At 58.1% G+C, this 25,542-nt stretch overlaps 1 protein-coding gene across 1 annotated transcript in view; it reads left to right on the top strand.

Moving 5' to 3' along the window:
- WNT3 (Wnt family member 3) overlaps positions 1 to 25,240 on the top strand; it is a 46,264-nt gene extending 21,024 nt beyond the window's left edge. The window contains exons 2-5 of the mRNA XM_072746951.1: positions 16,317 to 16,558; positions 19,769 to 20,034; positions 20,716 to 21,203; positions 24,977 to 25,240. Of these exons, the coding sequence (XP_072603052.1) occupies positions 16,317 to 16,558; positions 19,769 to 20,034; positions 20,716 to 21,195 (988 nt within the window). The 3' untranslated portion in view covers positions 21,196 to 21,203; positions 24,977 to 25,240. The remainder of the gene's footprint in view (positions 1 to 16,316; positions 16,559 to 19,768; positions 20,035 to 20,715; positions 21,204 to 24,976) is intronic.
- The last annotated feature ends 302 nt before the right edge of the window (positions 25,241 to 25,542 follow it).

Raw genomic sequence — 25,542 nt, 5'->3', positions numbered from 1 at the left:
CTCTGGCAAATGAAAAGATATATTCTATGTAACGTGCTTTCCGTGGCTCCTGGCACTAGTCAGGCTCAGTAAAAGTTAGCTGTTTGTTATTATTCATAATAATAATCACGCTCAGCACCCCCACCAATCGATCCCCTCACTACCCTACTTACAGAACTCAGTAAATTATTTTCTCGTGACCTTATTAGGTACTCTCTACCCCAATAAATACGCCCTACATTCTCATTGGGTATGCACCTGGATAAGGCATTGCCTCTTATTTCACCGTTGTGTCCCCATTAGCTCATTTTCCCTGGGCCTTGCGGGCACCTCCTCCTGCCTGTGGTGACTTGGGCCTTCTCAGGCCACAGTGATTCCTCAGGGTCCTTAATTGGACCAAATATGCTTTGACATTTTGCCCCTCATGCTGAACGCACATGACACAGACACATCCTATTTGTAAAGAGATTTTTTTTTCTACCTGACACGTTTGCTATTCATACGTGTATGAATGTGTGTGAGCATGGTGTGTCATTTTTATCTTTTCTGTCTTAAATGTGTTTCCTCCTGGAAGAAATTCCTACTTTTGTCATGAATATGGACAGAACACTGGACTAAAAGTACAGAAATTTTCTATAGCGCTGGCACTTGTGTGGGGATGCGCCTGGTCTGGTGGGGTGGCAGGGCGTAGGCAGTGAGCGGAGGTGAGGGGGCAGGAAGTAAGGACAGACCCAGAGGAGGTGAGTGCGAGCTCTACGCATGGACTTGGGGAGAAAAAGCATCTCCAGTCAGAGATGCATAGAGATCTGGAAGTCTGAGACAAAAAAAAAAAAAAAGCAGCTGTGGCTAAGAATGATGCAAGATGTGGAGCCCCACTGGGAGAGGGCGCCTGGGGCTGTGAGCCCCAAAGAGTGTTGATGTGCTCACTTGCTCACACCACTGCAAGGCTAACGAAAGTAAGTTGAGAATCAGGATAAAGGTGTGTGTGGGGGGGTCATCAGATAAAGCATTAGGCTGTAAGAGGAAGCTAACACTCTTGAAATAGACTTTTCATCTTCTCTTTACCCAGTGTATGCTAGCGTGTGTTTTGTGATGCGCGTACCTACGAGCATTTCATTTTCTGGCCAGTGGTTTAGACCCAGGGTATCAATGGAGGGGCACGCCCAAGCACTTTTTACTGACGTGCTGCTGCTGCTGGGTCAGAAAAGTTGTGCCTCCCTCACTGTGAAGAGGAGATTTGTGGAGAGCCCAGGAGAGGGAGGTTGAGGGAGGGCTCCTTTCATGAGAGGTAGGTAGACAACACCAGTGGCTGGTGGAAAAGGATGGACTCATTCTGGGAGCCATACAGGTGGGGTCCCTGAGGATGGATAGCAGGGAGTGAGGGCCCCCCCTCCCACCACCTCCCTGGGCGGGCTCTGAGCCTCGTCTGTGACCCAGGACGGTCTCCACCCTGCCTCCTCCCCGTAGCATGGAATAGCACAGAAAAGAGGGGGCACCCAGACCTGTTCCATCTGTTTCTCTGGGGGTGGAGCCCAGGCATCAGCAGCTGTCAGCTCCCCTGGGGCCATCTGACGCCGAGCCAGGGTTGAGAAGCAGCGATCCACCCCTCTGAGCTCTGGAACATTTAACGAGGTCCTGCAGAGGTCTGCGGTGGACCTGGAACACAGCTCTTAACAGGTGCTGAGTAGATGTTTGCAAAACCCAGGCAGGCGCCTTTGGCAATGAGCCCCTTGAGAAGAAAGGACAGAGGGAGCGAACGTAAGGACTCCGCAGAGGAATTGGCGGCAGCACTCGGGACTGGTGAATTTAGGGGGGCACAGAGGAAGATGTTGAGGCTCGCTCTGGCTGCTTCTCCTGCAGATGGGGAATGGGGCGAGAGGGAGGGGCAGCCACAGCTTTGAACTTGAGTGGAGCCTCCCTAGACAGAGAGGGAAAGTCCAGGTGCCGCCTGTTTCACCTGCGCATCCTTGGGGCCATGGGGGGAGTACCCACCTTGAAAGCCAGGGAGCAAGCAGCACCCCAAGAGCCCCCGGCCCCACAGCCCCTGCCCCTGTGCACCTGCCACGCAGTGCTCAGCCCCCCACCCCCACCCACCCCGTCCAGAGTTTCGGGTTGGAGCCCTGCATGGTTGCGGCCAGAAGTCCTGAGTTGGTGAGAGTTTTTATTGTTATTGCTCCTTGAAGTCGTATTCTGAAAATTGCTAATCTGAAAAACAGGCAAAATAGTTGTACAAGGAGCAGACGTATGCATCCTTCCTCGTTTGGCTGGTTGCCCTACCCCATACCCCCAAACTACCCCTGCTCCCAGTTTGGCTTATTTCTGCTGAACCATTTCAAACTAAGTATAGTCATCATGACTCTTTTTCACCCTATTTCCAAAATAAGGATGACCCTATGACCATATACCATTGTTACACTTAGCAAGATTGATAATGATTCCTAAAGATTCAGATTTTCCCAGTTATCCTCAAAATGCCTTCATGGCTAGGATTTTCAAAATGGGTTCCAATCATTTGATTGCTATGCATCTTAGGTTTATTTTAAACTAAAGCATCCCTCACCCCCCCCCAACATTTTTTTTAAATATTTTGTTTATTTATTCATGAGAGACACGAAAAGAGAGGCAGAGACATAGGCAGAGGGAGGAGAAGCAGGCTCCATGCAAGGGGCCCGGTGTGGGACTCGATCCTGGGAATCCAGGATCAGGCCCTGAGCCAAAGGCAGACGCTCAACTGCTGAGCCATGCAGGCGTCCCACACACATATACTTTTTAAAAATGACAGGAACTTTTGGGAAGTTAAGTCCAGTAGCCCTGTGCACCACCCCACATTCTTAATTTGTCTGGTTACTTCCCTATTGTGTCATTTGGTTTGTTCCTCTATCCTTCGGGTTTCCTGACAGCTGACAGTTATTTCTCAAAGCCTGGGGAGATTCAGGTTAAATATCTTTAACCAGAGAACTTCCTACAGGATGCCAGGTACTTCACATTGCATCATTTCATACCATGCTACTGTCACACTCTGGGGGAGGTTTTTATGATCCAGTTTTCTGGACTCCTCCCCAGAAAGTCTGATTCAGCAGGGCTGGCTTTGAATCCCAGGTGTCTGTATTTTTCAAAACCACCCCCCTAATAAATGCTTGTCCCCTGTCCTCTGAAAAGTGGCATAGGGGAGTCTAGGTGGGATGATTGAGGTAGGTGACATCCTTGAGCCTTCCCCAGTGTGATCTCACTGGGTGTGAGGCAGGGTGGGTGGGTATCTGGGCCCCAGCAGGAGAGGAATGTGGGGTAACTGGGGGCAGCTCCCAGGCTCAACTGGGAGTCCTTGCAAAACAAGGGGTGCCCCCACCCACTTCTCTGTGCTCCCAGCACCCAGCACAGGGCTGGGCCCAGTATACATGTTTGTTGAGTGAAGATATATACCCACCCCATGGCTGCAGAGGAGCCCGGGGGCCTGCTGTGAGGATGGATTCCCAGGCAAGTGGTTCTCCTTTCCATGGTCCCTCCTAGGCTTCTTCCTAAGATTCAAAGGGTTTCTGGATGGTAAAGCCAGCAGCTGTGTGATAGGGCCCGGAGAACCAGTAGTGCCACCCCATGACCCCAGCTTGTCCTGATGGTGGCCTGCGGGACCTGAGGAGGTGAGGAAAGTCTGGGCCAGTCAGGTGTGGCCCTCAGTGTGGCAGAAGGAGCAGGAGGAATGCTGGGCCTGGGGTCAACCAGACACTCTGCCCTTCATATACAAATGAGTGAAGTAAGTCGTCCTCTCAAAAAACTGGGTTTTAGAGAGTCAACGGACAACTCGGTGGGATGTGTTTAAGGTTCCTCTCAGGCATGTATAAGAACTGGGAAATATCCAGAGGGACCAGTTCAAACTGGACCACGAAGAGGAGGTTTTAAAAATCAAACCTTGGTGGATGAATAGGAGTCCAAAGTGAACAAGAGGGCCAGGCAGGCACTGTCTTGTCTTTCACCGGAACTGGCCTGAAGGGTAAAGTAGTGTGTGAACTACTACAGAAAAATCCTGGCCCGGGGACCTGCAGACTTGGCTTCTCGGAACAAGCCGCCTAACCCTGTAGAGCCCTCATTTCCCCATCTGGACAATGGGAGACTGACCTCTGCTTTATGTGACTTGGGAGCTAGAGGGGCCGGGGAAGGGGAGATGGGTTCCCAGGCTGAAATGAGCTCAGAATTCTGGTTGGTGGGAGGGAAGGTGGAAGAAACCAATGGCCAAGATCTGGGGGTCACGGGTGTCTAAGCTGACCTGGTTTGCAAGGCCCGGCTCAAAGGTGACTCCTTTGAGGATGAATTCCTGGCTTTGGGCCCCCTGTCTCTCAGCGTTCCCACCCCTGTGGTTTGCACCCTCACACTCTGCCATCACTGCGGTCCACCTGCGGGGACGTCTGTCCTGCACCAGGGTGGAGGCCTCCAAGGCGGGTGGAGGCTCCATCTCACATACACACCAGGCACGGGATGGACGTGTAATGAATGAAGCCCCAGCCCTCGGACCCCAGGCTTCAAGGGAGAGAGAGGTCCGGCTGGGGTCGCGAGGCCCGGGCTGACCCCTGCCCCGCCTCCAACCCGTGGAGGAACCCTGAGCAGGTCGCACTGCTTCTCTGAGGGAGCGGATGAAGGAATTAGCCCAAGGCCCCACCCAACTTCGACACTCTGTGGCCTGGTACCGTGCGAGAATAATGAGCCCGTGGGGCTGTTTACAGACTGCTTCCACAGCCGTCTCGGGCATCTTCCACCCCTCCCTGCCTCCTCCAACTAGCAAGAGACCAGCAGGAGAATCTCCTCAGGTAGACACTTTTATTCAGCAGGTCTTTCCTAAGCTCTGACCTTGTACCAGTGAGCGCCCTAGAGACACCTGGTCCCACCATGGTCTCTCTCTTTTTTTTTAAAGATTTTATTTATTTATTCAAGAGAGAGAGAGATAGGCAGAGGGAGAAGCTGGCTCCATGTGGGAGCCCAATGTGGGACTTGATCCCAGGACCCCAGGATCACACCCTGGGCTGAAGGCAGCACTAAACCGCTGAGTCACCCAGGCTGTCCTCACCCCCCCCCCCCCCCCCCCCCCCGCCCCTTGGTTTCTAGAACCCTTTGCATCTCTTGGGCAGGAAAGATGGGACCCACTGAGGGAACTTTCAGAGAGTCGCCCAAAACTGGTGGGCAGGAGTGCTGTGACCCTAGGCTCGTCATTTAGTGTCTTTGGGCCTCCATTGCCTCATCTGTAAAGAGCATGACAACCCTTTGTGGGTCTGAGAGGAGAGGCTGGGCTTCGGCTTCCAACCGCAAAAGAGCAGGGCTCCATCGAACAGGTAAGCGGTCTTTGGGCTCAGCTGTGAGACCTGAACCATTTGGCAAAGCAAGTGGACCAGGGAGCCTCTGTGGTCACCTGTGAGCAATTGTCTGCCATCATCTTGGTGCCTCTCGGGAGACCCTCAGGGAGTCTGAGGGCCCAGGCCCTGGGCCTGGACCCCTTTCACTTCTCCCTGGACACCCACGTGGGCTCAGGCACTTCTGTGTCCCACAGTGAGTCTTCCTAGGGCGATACCTGCCCGAAGGAGCTCACGGTGTCCTCTCGGGGTGCTGAGGGAGGAAAGGCCAGCACCGCACCAACTTCCTCCCTCCACTCTCACCTTCTCACCCCCCCCAGGCCCTTCCCCCCTGCTTCGTCTTCCCACTTCTTACCCTCCTTTCCTCCTCCCCCAGTCTGACCATCCTGCCCTGAGCCCTGCCTCCCAATCTGGCTGAAGGGGACAATCCTCTCCCCCACCCTCCTCCCCTTCTCTACTCTGATCATCTCCACTTTCCTATGAAATTGAGAAAAAATAAATAAATAAAACCCTCATGCTCACAACACAACAAAAAACAGGTTTAAACATTTTACAGGTTTCAACATTTTTCAGGCCGCCTTGTCACATCTTATCAGATCAGCCGGGAGCCGCAGGCCAGCCGCTCTGGGAGCTGCTTTGGAGAACAGAAGCCGTAACATTCCAGCTGAGGCTGGCCCGCCTTCCCCTCCCTCCCTCTCCTCCCCAAAGAAACATCCCACAGGGCTCTGGACGGGATGGTGGATGGAGCTCAGGGCCCGCACCTCTGCCCCCTCCCTCTGATGGGGACTCAGTCTTTGATCAAATCCCTGGTTTTGAGTGTCCACCACCCACCTCATCACCTCCATCCAGGGTTATCCAGAGCTGTGGCCCCTCTGGGCCCTCCGGCAGTCTTAGCACACCTCCTCAGAGGGCGCCACTTGGCCCTGCAAGGAGACCTCTAGAAGGCAGCAGGCAGAGGAAGGTTGTCAAGGTCGCTCACCAAAGGTAGAAGTGACCCCTTGGCCATAGCGCCCAGCTTGTTGCGTTGGAGAGTTTAGGGAGAAAGAGGAAGGCAGGAAGACCCTTCTCGGGCTCCCATGGTGAGTCATCAGTGCTGCCCAATGGGAGGAAATGGTTTTTAACTTTGGCTTCATGTTTGGGGGATGTGTGGGTTTACCATCCATGGTGGTGTGGACAGTTGGCCTGGAATACCCCTTTTCTCTCACGTTCACCCCCAGCCTCCCATCCTCCTGTCCCTGCCACACTCATGGTAACCTGGGGCACACGCTACAGGGTGATAGGTCCAGAAAAGGCTGAGACCAAAGTCCAAAGGCCCAGATTTCAGCTGAGCCAACCTGAGGGAAAGGCCCTGGACCTGTGTCCCAGGGTGAGAGGGAAGGGCTCCCTTTGTGGCTTCCAGGCAGGAGCAGGAGGGTCAGGCTGGGAGATGCCACCCATGTGCACAGAGAGGGGCCCTACAGGAGGACGAGGCTGTGAGTTGATGGGTGAGTGTGCATTCAGGGCTCTCACCCAGGGAGGAGGGTGGGGACAAAAGTTGAAGAGAGAAAGACCAGAGCAAAGGAAGGGTGTGGTGACTCACTCTGTCCAAGTATGTTGGCCTCGCCTCCATGGGGACCTCATCAGAAATACCGGGAAACAGAAGCCAGACGTGGGCGCTTGGTGCTAATGTTGGCTGACTGAGGCCCAACCACCCTGCCTCCTGCAGGGTTTTGGGAGAGCCTTCCCCATGTCTCGGCCTAATATGTGAGGGCCATCTGACATGAGGTCCCGGCCCCCATGTTGGTGCCCTTCTTCCCAGGAGTGCCCTGCATTTCTCAAGGCACCAAAAGGGCTCCTCCCTGGGCACCTACACTGTGAGGGTCCCTGGTGTCTCACCCTTTACCGTGTGCCGTGGGGAAGGACAAGGCCTCAAGCATCATTCAGCTATTAGCTCCAGCACAGATTCCCAAATCTGAATTTCCAGGGCCTGTCTTTTTCCAGCATGGCCTGGACATGGGTGTCTAGGGGGGGGGGGGGTCTCACTGGCCCCACAAATTATCTTTGTCTTTCTTCCCAAACCTGCTTCACCTTTTAAGTTCCCTTTCTTTTGACATCCTATCCATCTTCCTGGTCATCCTGGCTTAAAACCTTGGTCATGCTTTTGTCCCTCCTATTTCCTATGCACTCCCTCCTCTCTGCTCCTAATGCCCCTCCTGCCTCTGGCCCCGCTCATGCATATGGGTCACCCCAAACCAGTGAAAACATGTCCCCCAGGGGTTGTAACATGCAGCCAAGCCTGGGACTCTCCTTAGCATAATGCCCCCTGGGGCCCATTTCACAGATAGATTTTGTCTAATAGATTAATATTCCAAAGGCCAGTTTGGGAGCCTCCAATGGCTGCCCGGGTTGCCTGCATAAAGCTTGGCACTCAGGGCTCCTTTCCCCATCTTGCTCCTTTGTAGAGTTTCTGGTCTCCAGCTGGAGTGGAGCAGCTGTGGTTCCCACTCCCACCTCGTGCCTGGGGCTTCCCTGCCACCCCAGTGCCTCCCGAGGGAGCCCCGGCCATGCCTTCATCATCACCACTGGCTGGGACCCTCTCGCCTCTGCCTCCTGCATGTCTTGGCTCCGACAGTGCACCCTCTGGCATGGTGGTTACAAGGGTTATAGGTCACAAGAGCCTTGGGAGCCTCTGTCCCTTGTTCATGGCACCCATGGCACCCAGACTTGGGAGGTGCTGGAGAAATGCTGTGGCTCCGTAATTGGCACATGCCCCCTGGTCTGGGTGCTCTGTGGGTGTGGCTTAATGCCGCTCCATGTCCCCAGAACCTGGCGCTCTGCCCGATTCCAAATCATCACTCAAATGTGAGTTGAGTGAACAGGCGGGGAATGAATTTGTTTACCAAAGGAAGGCTTTAACCTCCTCTCCCAAGGGCGGGCACCTGCATCCACTCCACACATTTGTTGCCCTCCTGCCCTGGGCTGGCTGGCTGGGACTAAATCAAGATGGGAAGCCCAGCAGGAGGGTTGGGCCTTCCTGGGTTCAGAAGTTCTTATAGGTCCAGAGCTATCTCTCCACTTCTTTGATGAAAGGCATCTGTTGAGGTGTCTCTAGGCTTGCCCCGTAGGTCACGGGAACAGGAGCCCCTTTGGACTCAGAAGAGACTCCCTAGCCTTGGCCTGCACTGAGATGGGTGCGGGGTTGAGTTAGTGCTCTGCATCCATGGGGCCCACACCTGCTCCAGAGAGGATCAGTGGTGGGACAAGGAGAGCTGTAGCTTGGGAAACATGAGTTAGGTCTGTCTGCCTTTGTCACAAGTTCCCTGCCGAGGGACGGGAACTAACCCTTCCCTGCTGGTGTCCTAACCTGGGCCTCCCATGTCAGGGGCAGTGATTGACTTGCCATTCTGGGTCATAGCTCCTGGTGTCCCAGGAATTAGGTGCATCAGGGCCCACCGGGCCCTGCCCCTGGCCTGCCCCACTCAGGATGTGCCGCTGAACTTGTCAGGTTCCCTTCATGCCATCAGCCAGCCCCAAAGGACCTCTTGACCTCAATGGAAAGGTAATAGCCTTGTGTTTCCAAATCAACACTTGGCTCTTTATTTCCTGTCCATTTCCAAGCCTTGCCTTCTCCTTCTGGAAGTTTTCGTCTTGTCCCAGGCCAGGGTGGGGCCCCACTGGGCCGGGGAACAGGGAGGGCACCTGCCCAGTACTGCCCAGTACTGCCCAGGAGCCAGCAGGTGGAGCACCAAGCACTGGCTTATAGTGCAGCTTCCAGAAACATGGTGGTCACTCTGGAGGAGAGAGACAGAAGACCACAGAGGAAGTGGTTTCCGACTCCTTCCCCTTTCTGTCTCCTTTACCCCTCTCAGCACCCATGGCAGGTGTCCTGACCAGGGCTGGTAGAGCTAGTGAAGCTTGCCCTGGGGGAAGGTGAGGACCTTCCTGACTCCAAGAAAGGCACAACTGGGGGAGGTTTGGCCATGGAGCTCACCCGAGACTGGAAGAAGGGGAAGGGGAGACTCTCCCTGAGCTGTGTCACTGCCTGTCTCCCCCGGGCCTGCCCGTATGTGACAGTGTGACTTGGGACCCTCTCTGGGCCTCGGTCGCTCTTCCCAACTAGAGGAGGAAGGGCTCAGATTAGACGTGTGATCGTCAGGGTTCATCCCGAGGAGGGGCCTTCAGTGGGGGCAGAAGCTGTACTCACGAAGCAGTAACTTCCCTCCCAGTGCCCTCCCAGACGCTCCCAGGTAGCGTCTATTCCTGTCATAGGAATTGGCCTATTCTAGGTGCCTCGCGTAGGTGGAATCATACAATATTTGTTCTTTTATGGACTGGTTTTTTTCACTCAGCATGATGTTGTCAAGGTTCATCCGTGTCGGAGCAGGTGCTTCGGAATAAGGAACTTCATTCCTTTCTGCGGCTGAGTAATATTCCGCTGTAGGGATATGCCACATTTCGTTGTCTGTCCCTCTGATGGACGCTTGGGGTGCCCACCTGTTGGCTACTGTGAAGAGCGCTGCCGTCAAACTGACGTGCACATGTCCATTTGCGTTCCTGCTTTCGATTCTCTTGGGCCCATAGCTAGGAGTGGAATTTCTCCATCAACTGGTAATTGTACGTTTAGCTTTATTTTTAAATTTTACATTTTTAAAAGAGATTTTATTTATTTATTTGACAGAGAAAGAGAGAGCACAAGCAGGGGGGAGCAGTAGGCAGAGGGAGCAGTAGGGCTCCCTCCACTGAGCAGGGAGCCCGATGCGGGGCTCGATTCCAGGACCCTGATCATGACCTGAGCCCAAGGCAGATGCTCAACCGACTGAGTCACCCAAATCGCCCCATACATTTAGCTTTAAAAGAGGAACGGTCCCCTCTTTTTATCTGTTTTATGTATAGAGGGCTGCGGGGAGGTTGTGTATGATTCCATCTGGAAAAAAAAATAGCTAACAAATACAAAACACCCTGAACTAGAGGCCTCCCGAGGCCCCTCCATCTCTAAAATCTTATTACGCTGGGGAGTAGGGAGGCCCAAGTTAAAGAACCGAAACAAGTCTGGGTACAAGAGAGGCCACTGGTTGGGGTACAGGGCTCCAACCCTGAGAGATCGTTAAGGAAGGCAGGGTAGGGACAGCGCAGCATGCAGCCCTGGCAGCCTGAAGCCAGGCAGGCCTCTGCTGGGCGATGGCAGGACCTGTGTGTCAGCAGTGCCAGCGTCACCGGACAGGATACCCGGCACAGGACACTTGTGTCTCACCGTGTGATAGCTGTGTAAGTCAGGCTGGCGTCCAGGCGGACCGCGGTCTGTGGCTAGAAGTTTTCTCTCTGCCCTGGCTCACTGCATAGGCCCATGTTCAGCCCTCTGGAGACAGAGGTGGTGTCGGGGGGCGGGGGGGTGGAGAACCGGGGAGCAGCGGGAGTCCCATAGGGCAGTGTACTTATTGAAGTCCGGCCTGCTTGGAGAGGGACTTTCACTGAGAGGTCAGCGTCGCGGCTCCACGAGCAGCCTGTTGCTCGCTGGCACCTGCTGCCCATCTGCCTGGCTGCCTGTGTCTATCCTCAGCCCAGCTGGGCAGTGGGTGGTTGGGGCGGAGGATGAGCTGTCCTCAGGGGAGGGTGGCAGGGCCTAGGGCAGGGTCAGGCCAGGAGCTGGGTATAAATAGCCCGTGCCCGGCTGGGAAGGCCTGGCAGTGTCCTCCGCCCTCCCCCTCACCAGCTGCCAGTGCCAGGCGGGTCCCCACCTCCCCTGGGAGCCTGGCTGTCGTCTGAGGTCCTAACCATAGGGACTTCCTCTGCGGAACCGAGGAGTCTTGTCCTGTGTGGAGGCGAAACCTCCGGATGCCTGGATTCCTGGGGAGTGAGGCTAAGGAGCTGCAAGACAGGGGCCATCAGACTGGCCTTTTGGGGAAGGAGTGGTTCCTTCATTCCTTCCCTTGAGAATTAGCGAGAACCTATTGCGTGCCTTTCCGTAGACCAAGTGTGCCCATGTGTGTGTGTATGTGCATGTGTGTGCACAAGTGTACATGGTACGGGGCGAGGTGTTGGAGAAACAGAAGAGACACAACCTCTCTCCTTGGGGAGCTCAGACTCCCACAGCCAGACCGAACTGGAAACACAAGAGCCCCGCACTTTGCGATAAGGTTTGAATAGGGTACAGGAAAGACACAGAGGCAGGACTGTCTGGGGGCCCATGAAAGTCTTTAGAAAGGAGGGGACCCACGAATCACGTCCTGAAGGATGGGTAAGCTGATTGTCAGGAGCTAGTGGTGAGCAGACAGGTGCTCCAGGTGGAGGGGGCTCAGCTGGCGCGGCCGTGGGGACAGCAGGGACGGGGAGACGGTGGCGTCTGGGCAGAGCCCCCAGAGCCACTTGCATTCTGGCGGGAAGAATTAAGGCGAATGAGGCTCACTGTGTGACGTCCCCCAGCCCACCCTGGCCAGGGGAACGTGGACTTCATAATCGAGACAAGGAGCTGTGAGCTAAACTGATGCATCTGTGGTGGGATTTCAGACCTGAGTCCCGTGTGGGGAGGAGTGCAAGGCCAGGGGTGCCAGGCCATGTTTGGGGGAGAGCAGCTCTCCTACTGAAATCAATCCCATGGCAGAGGCCTCGTTAGCCCCACCCCCATTCCCAGAGGGCCTTGTTCATGACCAGCAGAATGTCCAGGTCTGAGCTGAAACCCTCGAATGGAACATTCTGGAAATGTCTCCTTTTGGGTTACCTTTAACACTCAGCCAGGTCACAGATGTCTGTCCAGCCACCCCAGTTAGGACTGAGCTGCTGGGGAAGGGGCCGACTTTCCTCTGCTCCAAGGTGTCCTTCCCAGTGATGGATGGGAAGGGGCTCTGGAAATTCTCAAGTGTTCTATCAAGTCAGGAATGACAGGGCAGGAGGCAGAAGGTTGCTGACAGGGCAGGGGACAAAGTGCTGGGGACAACCCTTCAACACATGGTAACCACAACGACTGAAGCTTATGAAAGGCTTCCCATGTGCCCAGCTCTTGATATCATTTCTTCCTCTTATTACGTCTATTTTACAGGTGAGGAAACTGAGGCAGGGACAAGTTGTGTGCACTGTTAGAGATCAGTAGTTAGGAAAGAGCAGAGCCGGGTTTGCACTGGGCAGCCTGGCCGTGGGGCACACAGTGGCTGGCCCGGGCATCAGGGGGAAGCCTGGGCATGGCAGGAGAGGAAGGAACTCACCAACTCTGAGGCCCGGAGCTGTCTTCAGAGGGTGAGCGGCGTCATACTCGGAGTCAGACAAACCCAGGGCTGAATTGCGGTTCGGCCACTTCCCCGTGTGCCTGGTTGCTCTATGCCTCAGTCTCCCCCTCTGTAAAATGGGGGTGGCAGGGCCCACCTCCTGGAGCTGTGGTGAGGAAGCATCCGTGAGGTGCCAGGCCGGGTGTGCGAGAGGAACGGCTGTCGCTCTGACTGCTGGCCTTGCACGTGGCCGCGGGGGGCCAGAGGGAATCTGCTTGGGTCGGAGGAGACTACAGTCTCAGGGGCTCAGTGTCCTTCAGAGGAGGGGCAAGGAACGAGGCATCTCCCTGCTGAGGGAGGTTTGGGGAGCAACTCTGGCCTTGGCAGCCAGCCAGTGCCCGGGGCTGGAGGCTTCTGCTGGGCTGGGGAGGCCCACCTGCAGGGGGCTGATGAGACCAGGGAGTGGGCACCCCTTTGGAGTGCTGGGACAGAAGTGGCCTCACCGAGTGGAAACGAAGAGGCAGTGGGGGGGGGGTCCCCACCCCTCGGCATCCCTCTCCACGGTGGCCAGCAGCCCCACCTGACTCTGGGGTTCGGGCTGTGCAGCCGGGGGCAAGCCGCCTCTCCCTGTGGGCTCCACGCTCTCTCAGGGCTCCTCCCATAGGCTCTGATTCTGGCCCAGGGCTCAGCTTCGCTTGAGGGGGCCCAGGCCCACCGAGGGGCGAGGGGAGAGCTAGGAAGGAGGAGGAAGGAAAGTGATGGAGGGGAAGGGGTAGAGGAAGGGTCCTGGAGGGCCCCTGGGGCCCCACTTTCAACTCTGGGTGAAGGGAGGCTGGAGCCTTGGGGCACTAGGGGCCTTGGCTTGTGGGCAGATCAATAATGGGGGGTGACATGGGATAGGACCCCTGGTGCCAGAAGTGATTGGGGGACAGACCGGCCCACATTAGAGTGTGTAGAGGGGGCAGGAGGCCATGCTGACGGCAAGCGTGGCCACCACAGGGGAGGTCCACACCTCCCGACACATGCAAGGACAGAGATGCCTGTGGTGGGGACACTGGGGAGACTGGCCTGGCCAAAGGGGAAGAACACTGAGGCTGGGAAGTGGGTACCAGGTCTTCCCCTGCTGCTCTGGGCCAGGCAGGAGCCAGGCCAGGGCACGGGGAGGGGGCCAGGAGCCACCACCACATTCAGGACCAAACCAAGGAGGGGCCGTGCAGGTAGCAGAGTCCCCTATCGGGTCTCAGCCCCCCTCTGACTGTCCTCCTCATAGGCTCCTAAATGCCAGAGAAGGGAGTGGAAAGGCCTGCGCTTCTTCCCAGGGGAGCCCTGCTCCCCAGCCGCCCTCTCAGGATGGCGCTGTGCTGACCATCCAGCCCGAACCCTGGGCTCCGTTCCGGCTCCAGGGATTGCAGAGCTGCTGGGGCAGCCGGTTAAGAGCACGTGGGGAGGCAGCCTGAACGGGGAGGGAGGCTCAACGCTGACGCGTTGCAGTCCTGCAGACTAGGGTAGGATACTTAGCTTCCTGGTCTCAGTTTCCTCATCTAGGAAATGGGATAATAATGTGATGACAAGGACTTGCTTCGAGGATTACATAGGGTAAGGGACAGGAGCGCTTAGAAGTGGCCCAGCATGTAATCAGTGATAGACGTTTGAATATCATTCTTGCCAGGATACCCTGTTTATAACTGTGAACAGGGTGGGGGCAGGAGAGAACAGGCTGCAGGGCCCCATCAGGGGCCGTGTGCCATGTGCCCATCAGTGGGCTCTGGGTGGACCTGCTCTCTCCCACTCAGGCAAGGGATCCGTGGTGAGGCTCAGGACACAGATGGGCCAGGCCTGCAGCCACCGCCCCCTCCACCCCCAGCTCAGGCCCCAAGCAGGCATTGCCCAGAAGGCAAGCGACACACTCCTCGGCTCTGGAGTCCGATGGCCTGGGGTCCAACGAGCAAACTCTTAGCAGTTCTGTGCACTGGGCTGGTTACTCAGGACGCAATACTACGCCACCCAAAAACAGGGCCGCTGTAATGCCCCCTTCAGTGTCATACAGTTGTCACAGGATTCAATGAAGCAAACCCAAGAAAAAGGCTCAGCCTGGCGAGTGTGCTGTGCTCTGCCCCACACCCGGCATCAAAAAGCCTTGAGCAAGCTGTCTTACTTCCCAAATTTGGGCTTCCTCGCCTTGGGGGGGTGTAGTAATATTCTCCGCCTTGGAGAAGTGATGGGAAATGCTACATGTAAAGCATCCGGTGCATAATAAGAGCTGATAAATGGCAAATGTTTAATTCAGCCCTGTGTGCCTATGTTTCCTGATCTGAGGTCCCTCTTCCTAAGGCTTCTGTCATCACTTTGGGTGGGGGACTCGACCGAGGTCACTGTCAGACTAGAGCCTTGGGTCAGTGCTGGATGTAAAGGGGGAGGAGATGGGCCCCAGTGCAAACCTTCTTCTTGCTCACACTGCTCCTGATCACAGGGTTGATCGCAACTGGCCTTCAAGTCCACTGAGACCCACGGATCATTTTCTCAGTTTCTCACACAAAATGTCATTCCTGCTGTTCCTGTGCTGGGGGAGAGAGTGGAAGAGCCGCACGTTGGCTCTCTAGTATTTTAAACTCTTGTTCCTCCTCCGCCGCCTCCCCACAAGATCTTTCCTTCTGTTGGCTCTTTATAAAAGCTGAGGTTGACAGGCTATGCATTGAGAAATGAGGGTTAGAAGGGCAAGGTGACTTGACTGGGGTCGTAAGTGTTGGCTGGGAGAGCATGATCTGAGATCCTCCCCCTCTGGACACTGAGCTAACTTGTCTTGAAACAAAGCCAATCCGCGGTTTAGCGCCTGCCTTCCACCCAGGGTGTGATCCTGGAGTCCCGAGATCGAGTCCCACATCAGGCCGCTTCTCCCTCTGCCTGAGTCTCTGCCTCTCCCTCTCTGTGCCTCTCATGAATAAGTAAATGAAATCTTTAAAGAAAGAAAGAAAGAAAAAAAGCCAAGCTCCAGTCTCCGGTGAGGGGAAAGATGGCACTCTCGAAACTTCTAGGAAGCTGTCAAGATGGTTTTGGAGGCCCCCTGTGGACAAAGCACAGAGGACCTAGTAGAAGCCACCAATTCCCTGGGGAAGACACCGAGGGGCTTTGAGCTGGGCAGGCAGCATCCTGGGGAGGAGGCTCAGGGGCACTGCCACGGGCAGCGTGCGTGTGTCCATGTGTGCATGCAAACCTTAGGCACACATGCATGTCCAAGTTCCCTGCTGAAGAACTGAGGCTTCTCGGCTTCTCTGCTTCATCTGAGATGGGACTGGGGTCAAGCCAGCTCCTGGCACCTACTTTGCTTTAGGTTTGGGTTATCTCCCATGGGTCGCCAGAGCCTCCATGTGGACCCAGAAACTTAGACTCCCTAGCAGATTGTCCAGCCCAACCGCTTCAATGCCAGGACTTAACCTGGGCCTCCCATTTCCATCTCTCCAATCCAGGATTCTTTATTATTTTTTTAATTTATTTTTATTCTTTTCAATCCAGGATTCTTTTCATGCGGTATTGCGTTGCCCCCTGAGTGCCCCTGAGAGAGGTTTCTGAGGGTCCCCACGCTCACGTCCGATATGCCTACATCAGGGGGCGACTTTGCCTGGACCTGAGCCCTGCCCTTCAAGGGGCCAGTGTACTCGTGCGATCAGGGCAGCACATTCAGGGGCCAGGTCACTCAAGGCTCTGGGTTGGGGCTGGCCTGCGGGCCCTCCGTGGCTCCACCTACCCCCCAGGGCTCCCTGGGAAGAACAAGGGCCAGTGATGGGCCATGTGCTTTGTGCTGGCAGTGCCACCGCCCTCTGTCTGCCTGCAGGTCCCTGGCCCTGGGCCAGCAGTACACATCCCTGGGCTCACAGCCCCTGCTCTGCGGCTCCATCCCAGGCCTGGTCCCCAAGCAGCTGCGCTTCTGCCGGAATTACATTGAAATCATGCCCAGCGTGGCCGAGGGAGTGAAGTTGGGCATCCAGGAGTGCCAGCACCAGTTCCGGGGCCGCCGCTGGAACTGCACCACCATAGATGATAGCCTGGCCATCTTCGGTCCTGTCCTGGACAAAGGTACTGTCTCTGGGCCGGGTAGCAGGTGGGGGAGGGACCAGATAGGGGAGGGCAGCAGGTCGTGGTGACTCTTCCACGTCAGGGTGCCTCAGCTTTGGGCCCAGGGGTCCCCAGGGGATGGCCATGAAGCTGGTCAGGACCTGCAGGTGCCTCTAAAGTGGGTTGGCCCCCTCTGGACTGACCCAGACTGTCACCATGGCAGCCACACCTTCCCAGGTGCTGCTGGAGGGCAAGCAGCCTTGGGATGCTCTGCGTCCTGAGATCCTAGGGCAGGACAGGGGGCCGTGGCCTCTGTCCTCACCCCCTCACAGTGAGGTGGGGAGGCTTTGATGTGGACATTTGTGACATCTTCCCAACACTGTGTTGAGCGCCATGCAAATCCAGCTTTTGGGTGAGGTGGGGAGCATCGCCACCTCTGGGTCCCTCCCATATAGAAAATTCTGGAGCTGAGGAAACTGCCCGGTGCTAGTGGCACTGCATTGCCCCAAGCATTTCTGCGAGAAGATTCTGCTGGCCGCCCTGCCCCTGCACTCTGGATCTGCAGTGGAGGGCTAGAGGGCATGCTGGCCTCGGGGTACCTTCCTCACCCTCCTGCAACCTGGGAGGCGAATCACCTGGTGCCTGAGATGATTGGCATTCACACAACTTGACTTGAAGCAAGACTAGGGGAGAGGGATGAGGGCGAAGGGAACTTTGGGGTGGTGAGTTCTGGGCTGAAGATGGGCAACTCTGAGGAATGGCAGTGTCCCGGAATTTAATGACCCCAGCTGGCCCCCTGGAGCCACCGCTCCTTTTCTGCGGCAACTTGAACCCTCCGGACCACCACCAAGGCTTTGCCACCCGAACCCTTGAGCCTGGCCCTCCCTTCTTTTACAAGAACTATATTTATAGCCAGAAGGAACAGGGATCTGAGAGCCAGGTGGATTTGGGGGTGGGGTGTGGGGTGGAGGATGAGGGGCACTGACCCTCTAGATTTTAGCACGCGGGGTGGGGTGGGGTGGGGGGAGCCCTTCACCTGGGCCTCAGCAGTGCTGGGTCCGTCTGACCTACCGGCCATTGTCAAGGGACAGAGGAGCAATTAGCGAATCAATGGATGATGATTCTGTTTACGCTTCTATTACCAAAGCTAATTATTCCTTGTTTACATAAAAGGTTTGGCCTCTAATTGGGGCCAAGTGGCGGCGGTTTGCATTTCAAACCTGATCTTGCCTGGCGTGTCAGTCTCACCGCCTTCCGGTGCCCCACCTCGGGCCAGGTAGCTCTTAATCAAACAGCCTGGCGTCTAGACGCGCTCCCCAAAAAGCGAGGCTCGCCCGGTCGCTGCCACCCTCCTGGGACGTCTGGCGATGGAGTCGGGCCTCTGAGCGTGCGGCCCGTCCGCGTCTGTGCTAAACGCTTCCAGGCACCGTTGCAGGCCTCGCGCCTGCCTTCCTCTAGGTTGCGAGAGGGCACTCGTGGGGGGGGGGGGGGGTAGGGCGGAAACTCCGGAACTGGACGAAGCGGAGGCAGGCCCGGGAACAAGGCTCCACGCCGCCCGCGGGTGCGCCCCGGCCCCGCGTGGAGGGCCGGGGGCGGGGCCGGGGGGGGCGGGGCCGCGGCCCGCAGGGGGCCCGCGCGGCAGCCGCGGGGCGGGGGTCGGCGGCCGGAAGGCGACGGGCCGCGACGGCGGGGCGCGGGCGCGGGCGCGGGCGGGGCGGGGCGGGGCGGGGCGGCGCGGGCGGCCCCGAGGGCTCAGGCGGTTTGAAAGGGGCCCGAGCGCCGCCCCCCGCCGCGCCGCCCGGCCCCGCGCCCGCTGCGGCCGCCGCGCCATTCACACGCCCTCTGGCCGTTCGGCGCGGCGCGGCGCGGGGGCGGGGGCGGGGGGCGCCGCTTCAATGGGGATTTCGCGGGCCGGCGCCGGGGCCGGGGGCGCGGCCCGGCCGCGGGAGCCGCCCGTTGCTACGCGGTGGCGGCCGGCGCGGCGGCCCGGGCCCGGCGGCCGCATTATGCGGGTAATGCGGTGTGACACCGCGCGAACAAAGGCGGATTGAGCGGCCCAGCGGGCCCCGCCGGACGGGGACCGGCACAGCGGGGCTGCCAGCGCCGCTCCCAGGCTAATCCGCGCCCCGCTCCGCCGCCCCCGCCGCCCCCGCCGGCCCCGCCGCCCCCGCCGCCCCGGGGCTGGGAACCGAGCGCGGCCCGGGGTCCGGGCGCCGCCGCCGCCGCGAGAGGCCGCGGGCCCGGCCGGAAGCGAGGCGCGGGCGCTCCGCGGAGGGCGGGAGCTGCACGGGGCGAGGACAGCGCGGGGGGGGGGGGGGCCTCGGGCCCTGCCCCGCCCCACCGGCCTCAGTCCGCGCGGCTTCGCGGGCTCGTGCGCCGTTGGGGCGGTCGGTGGAGGCGGGCCGGGCGGCCCCTCCGAGGTGGCCCCGCGGCCACCGCTCTCCCCTGTGTGCCCAGCCGGGCCGCGGCCCCTCTAGGCCTCTCTGGGTCACCTCCTGCCCCGGGTCCCTCGCCCGTCGGGAGGGAGAGCGGGGGACGGCAGGTGTCCCAGGCCTTGGCCCTCTGGCCCTCAATGTCTGCATCTGTAAAATGGGCCTATACTAAGACCTTCTGCTTCCCTGGGGGAGGACTAAATGGGATAAAGCCCATGAAGGGCAGACTCTGGCGCATACCGAGCGCTCCAAGGTGGCCATCGGTATCCTGAGGTGGGGGGGCAGCCCTGACGCCCTGGGGTCCCGTCCTGTGTCCTGTGTCCTGTCCTCCCGGTGGTGGCAGGGGGAGGCTCGGGAGCGTCCGCGGCAGAGGGAACTCACACCCCTGTTACAGAGTAACTGCGGCTCTCCGGAAAGGAAGGGTCTGCCCAAGCGCCTCTAGGTGGGGGGCGGGGGGCCTCACCCCGCAGGCCTCGGGCTCTCGGAGTGGGAGGGCTGCGTTTGGGCAGCTGGAGGGCAGGAGGCCCCATCCCTTCAGCAACCTGCCGGGGCTGTACTTTCTGTGGCTGCTTTTACCAGGGTCAGCTCCGTGCTGGGCCAGGCGTCGAGGCCCTGGGTTAATCCGTTGGCTGCCCGGGCCTCAGTTTGCTCATCTGTAAAGCGGGGATACCTCAGAGGCTGGGCCAGCCCAAGGGGGTCAGAAGGGCACCTCGGTTCCTGCCTCTTTCCCCGCGGCTGGGGAGGTCGAGGCAGGGCGGCTGCGCCCCACGACCCGGCCTGAGCAATGCCCTCCCCGCAGCCACCCGCGAGTCGGCCTTCGTGCACGCCATCGCCTCGGCCGGCGTGGCCTTCGCCGTCACGCGCTCCTGCGCCGAGGGCACCTCCACCATCTGCGGCTGCGACTCGCATCACAAGGGGCCGCCCGGCGAGGGCTGGAAGTGGGGCGGCTGCAGCGAGGACGCCGACTTCGGGGTGCTCGTGTCCCGGGAGTTCGCGGATGCGCGTGAGAACAGGCCGGACGCACGCTCGGCCATGAACAAGCACAACAACGAGGCGGGCCGCACGGTGAGCCGCGACCGCCCTCGCCGGACACCACCCCCCTCCACCTACCCCTCGGACCCTGGCCCTGGCCCGCCCGGCTGGCCTCGCCCCGCCCTGCCCTTCTGGTGGCCCTCGTGCTGCCCGGGCTCCCTGCTCTCCTCCTTCCCCTGGCCTGTGCTTGGCCCCCACCCACACCCCACAATCACCCCTTCCGTTCCCCTTCCTCCCTGGGCTGTTCCCCGTCTGCGCCTGCCCAGGGATGCGTCAGCTCTGGTGCAGGTGCCCGCCGGCCGATGGGTGCTCTTGGGCTGCCTGGGCAGGGCTGCCTGGGCAGGGCTCTGGACACCGCTGGGCCTGGCTTTGAACTCAGCCTCCACTGCTTCCTCTGCTTGTTTGACGTAGGGCAAGTCACTTAAGCTCCCAGCCTCAGTTTCTCCATCTGTTAAACTAGGATCACAGTCCCTATTTCCTATAGCTTTGAGCAATGGCTGCGATTTCTGCCAATGCTTGGGGCTGTGAAGGGGCAGGAAACCATGGCCATCATCCTTTAGGTCCGTACCTTCGCCCCCAATCCATTCTCTTCTGACACCCGCTAGGAATAGAGAAGGCTCCAGGAATCGGGTGGGCAGGGGCAGAGAGGGAGGGCCTAGGTGGTGCTCCCAGGGGGGTTCGAGCCAGGGGCCACCCGCTACTCCTCTTCCCCAGACCATCCTGGACCACATGCACCTTAAATGCAAGTGCCACGGGCTGTCGGGCAGCTGCGAGGTCAAGACCTGCTGGTGGGCCCAACCCGACTTCCGCGCTATCGGCGACTTCCTCAAGGACAAGTACGACAGTGCCTCGGAGATGGTGGTGGAGAAGCACCGTGAATCCCGTGGCTGGGTGGAGACCCTCCGCGCCAAGTACGCGCTGTTCAAGCCGCCCACCGAGAGGGACCTGGTCTACTATGAGAACTCCCCCAACTTCTGCGAGCCCAATCCCGAGACGGGCTCCTTTGGCACCAGGGACCGGACTTGCAATGTCACCTCTCACGGCATCGATGGCTGCGACCTGCTGTGCTGTGGCCGTGGCCACAACACGAGGACGGAGAAGCGGAAGGAGAAATGCCACTGCATCTTCCACTGGTGCTGCTACGTGAGCTGCCAGGAGTGCATCCGCATCTACGACGTGCACACCTGCAAGTAGGGAGCCAGGTAGGGTGGCGCATTGGGGTGGGGGGGCCGGGGGGCCTCAGGACAGGGAACTGGGTTTGCCCACCTCTTCTTGACCACCCCACTTCTGTTTCTGAGCTGTCCAAGACACTCAAGTTTCCGCGGCCAAGATAGGAAGCCAGGATTTCCCCAGCTCCAGTGGGGATGGTCCCTGCGCCGCTTTTGGTGGCTTACAAAAAGCACAGATCCCAGCTAGGTGTGTGTACACGAGACTGCAAGCAATTGATTCACATGTACAAGTTAGTACACGGTGAGCCAGGCCAAATTTTTGCATGGCCACTGGCTGTCACTACTGAGCATCTGTGGAGGCAGAGTAGGGACACCTGACTTCTGGTCCGGAATTTGCCCTGTTCCACAAAGTCCCTAATTTCCTGTTCTTTCACTTCCAAGGGCCTCAGTTTTCTTACTGTAACCCGAGGGGGTTAAAATTGTTGAAATAGTTGGCCAGAGATCTTCTCTTTACCCCAGGGGCAGACCCCTTTGCACCCACCTTGAACTTTCATGCCACTTTTTGCACAAGCATAAATCCTCCTGGCCTCGAGGAGGTGGGTGGGGGAAGCCGTGTATAAGCCCATATCCTGACAGATCTGAAGCTTGGGTGGAGCAGGGGCCACTCTTACTGAGTTTATGGAAGGGGATGGGGAGGAGGAGGGATTCAAGTTCAGAGTGCTGTCGGTGAGTAATCAAGGGATCAAAGGCAGGTGGATTATGTTCCCAAGCTTCCCAGAGGTGGCCTGCGTGGGAGACATGGGGCCTGGCCCTTGGATCCCTAGGTCCCCAGCATAGGGGAGGACTGACATAGGGTGGTCCTAGAGTCTTGGAGGTGGAAGGTGTGAGGCTGCTATGCCCTCTCTCCCTTTTCTCTACCCTGAGAAGGAGCCTAGTCTATAGAGCATGAGCCCTGGTCCAAGCTGCCACCACTTGCCAGCCAGGTGACCCTGATGAGAGGGTTTTTATAGATCTGCCTCCTTATCTATCATCCTCCCCAGAGAGGCTGTGGGGATGGTGCTTGGCTCATTGCAGAGAACCTACCTGCCTGGATCATCCCCCACTGCTGCCCCGGGACAGTGCAGGGGAGAGCACCCCACTGGGTGATGCAGTTCCACAGGGGCCATCTCAGAGCTGGTGGCACCTGACTACACTGTGTGGGGCTGGGGGAGGGGCCGGGCCTCTCTGAGGTGCGGAGGAACCCACATCGTGGGGAGAGCTCTGAGTGAGTTCATCTGGGAGGCCCCTCCGTGTAGCTCAAGTTATGACCTGGTGGGGACGGGGTCCAGAGAGGCAGTAGGAGGTACCACTTTCTTGGTGTCTGAATGGGCACAGTGTGGCCACTGGAGAGAGGACACAGCTCCACCACATACCAGCCATGGAAGCCCCAAGTCCAGGTTCCTCATCCGTACAGGGATGGTGAAAGCCTAACAGAAGTTTTATGAGGCTCAAGTGGGTTACCAGAGGTGAATGCTCTCTGAATCTAAAACTAATAGAGTGATAAATGCCATCAGAGAGATGTGACACGAGGGTGTCATTGTTCAGTGGGATGATGACACCATCTCACTTGCCCAATAAAACTTGGGCAAGTTTTATTTCCTGCTCCTCACAACAACTGAAAGGTCAGCGAGTATGAAGGAGCTCACCGGCTCGTTGTTAGCATGCCCACTGTGGCCAGAGGCCACATGGTGTCCCCAAGTAGGACATAGCTCTGGTCGCTCTAGAGGGAGCTGTGCACTGGACATTTGTCTGGCTTACCCGTTACTAGAGTGAGGACACAGAGCTCGGGTCTCTGCCTCCAGAAAGTTTCACATGTGGGTCCTGCAGAGGCTACAGCAGCAGTAGCCCAGGCCCTATTGGTGGCTCTGGGGGGCTCTAGGGTGTCACTGAGTCAGACCCCGGCAGCTTGTTCCAGCACCTTCCCTCTCCAGGTCGGTAGCCAAGATAAGCCATCTGCCAAGCAGGGAAGGAGGTGCTGGTTTGACCCTCAGTGTCCAGAAAAGTCCCCTCCCCGTCACCCCTGTAATTAGTACTGATTCTAAAACGAATGAACAATCTTCGGCCGTCTCTTCTCCCATTTCTGAAGTAGAATGGTATTTTCTCCAATCGTATAGAAAGTGCCACACAGACATGGTTTCAAAATGCCATATCCAGACAGACCGGGGAGTGGGGGGCTCCCCGGAGGCCCCTCCTTTCTGGTCACTGGAGCTCTTGCTCTGGGATAGCTGGAGGATTCTCTTCCAATGTGGTGCCCTTTTAACAAATTTATAACTTGTTGAGTGAGTCGGGGCAAGCTGTGGAGCGTCTCTGCACCTTGGTTCCCTCATTCGTGAACTGGGGGTGTTGTGTGCGCCAGAGGACCACCTGCTGGGCCCGGCACGTGGTCCAAGGAGGCAGCGGAGATTCCCAGGCCTAGCAGGGCTGACCTCCAAGAGCGACTTTCTCCAGGCACGCTGCCTGGTGTCGAGGCCCAGGCCCAAGATTGGCTGAGACCTGGTTACCTCTCTCCTCCTTCCAGCCACACTGACACTGCAGGCAAGATGGGAACTTTCGAGACAGGCTGATAGGAACGAGTGCCCTTCACACACTCAGTGGGGAGCCCCAGTCATAATGGCTGTTCCGTGGGAAGGCCAGAGATTCTAGGTCCTTCCCTGGTGGGGACAACATCTCTTCCATTGCCTGTAGCTCCTGTCCAGTGTCTCATGCTAATGACGGATGTCATACCTTGCAAGCACCAGGTTCATTCCTTGTTACTGCGATGTTACGAGCACAGTGAACTGGAAAGGGCTCTCTCTCGACAGGACTCGGAGCCTGGCTGGCCTCACGTGCTGGATCTGTCACTAACTTGCTGCAAAACCTTGGCCACGTCCCTTTAATCTTGCTGAGCCTCAGTTTCTGCCCCTGTAAAATGGTCTTCCACTGGCCCGGCCAGCCCCCGAGGAGTGGAAGGATGATTGGGAAAGCCCATGAAAGCGCTTTGGGCCTCGAATCCTTTGTGAGATGTGAATACACAATACAGTGAGAGGTACACATTGGTGCTGCCTGAGAAGGAATTATTCATCATTAATTACTTAAAAAAAAAAGATTTTATTTCTTTGAGAGAGAGAGAGTGAGCATGAGAGAGAGAACAGAAGCACCGGGGATGGGCAGAGGGAGAAACAGACTCCCCGCCGAGCAGGGACCCCCCCCCCCGCCCCTGCAATGTGGGGCCCAATCCCAGGATCCTGGGTCCATGATCTGAGCTGAAGGCAGATGCTTAACGGACTGAGGCATCCAGGCGCCCTTTTAAAAATACTTTTTAAAAAAGATTTTATTTGTTTATGAAGGCTGTGTTTATTTTTTTTTTAATTATTTTTTTAAAGGTTTTTCTTTATTTGAGATAGAGAGAAGGCAGGAGCGGGGCACAATTACATAGCTGGGCTCCGGTGTGGACTCACTATCAAGCCACTGGTGTGACAGAAACGCCCAGCGCAGGGTCCACTGGAGTTGGGAGCGGGCCCGGCGGGGTCCTCAGGGTCGCCTGCTGGCCGCCGCCCCCCACTCCTGCTGCCGGGGGGCTTGGGACCCGAGTTCTGGCTGCTAGAGCCCTCCTGTTCCCTGGGATCACGAGCCCTTCCCCAGCGGCAGACCCCGAGCGGAGGAGGGGGCACGGGGCAGCCAGCGCGCTCGGGTCCCCAGGGACGCGGCCTGGCCTGGGTCTCGGCGTCCCAGCGGGGGGCCTCCCCAGAAAGCAGCCCCGGCTCTCATTCTTGCCCTTGGCTTTGCAGGGGGCACTGGGAACGGGTGAAGCGAGCGGCTGGGCAGATGCGCCGGAGCCGGCTCGGCCGCCCCGCAGCACGACGGCCCGCACGGACTGTGGCCGACCGACGCCCGCGGTCAGCGCCTGGACCCGCCCGGCCGCGGGAGGCCTCCCCGCCCTCTCCCTCGTTTCTCGCCCTGCTCTGGATGGTGTGTGGTTCTCAAAGAAGGGGCTTTCTTTTTAGTTCTCTAGGGTCTGATAGGAACAGACCCCAGGCTTATCTTTGCACATGTTAAAGAAATAAAAATGGAAAAAAAAAATTCTCCTCCGACACAACAGGCCGGGCCGCCGCAGCCGTGGCTGGCGGCGAAGACCCCGCCAGGGACACGCCAGCTGCCCGCGATGGGACTTCGTGCAGGCGGGAGCCCGGCTGCCGTCTCCTCCGCCCCGCCTCGCGCGGACAGGAGCCTGGGCTGGCGAGGACCGAGCGGCAGGAGCCGGAGCCGCGACGTGAGCGCCCGTGGGCCCGGGCCCGTCGAGCGGCGCCGCGGCCCTCCCAGTCCCGTGTGCTCCGCACCGAGGCTCCGGCCCGCG

Source organism: Vulpes vulpes, chromosome 2 (assembly GCF_048418805.1).
Source record: "Vulpes vulpes isolate BD-2025 chromosome 2, VulVul3, whole genome shotgun sequence".
NCBI classification, from domain to species: Eukaryota; Metazoa; Chordata; class Mammalia; order Carnivora; family Canidae; genus Vulpes; species Vulpes vulpes.
This window is presented reverse-complemented; position numbering and strand designations above follow the sequence as displayed.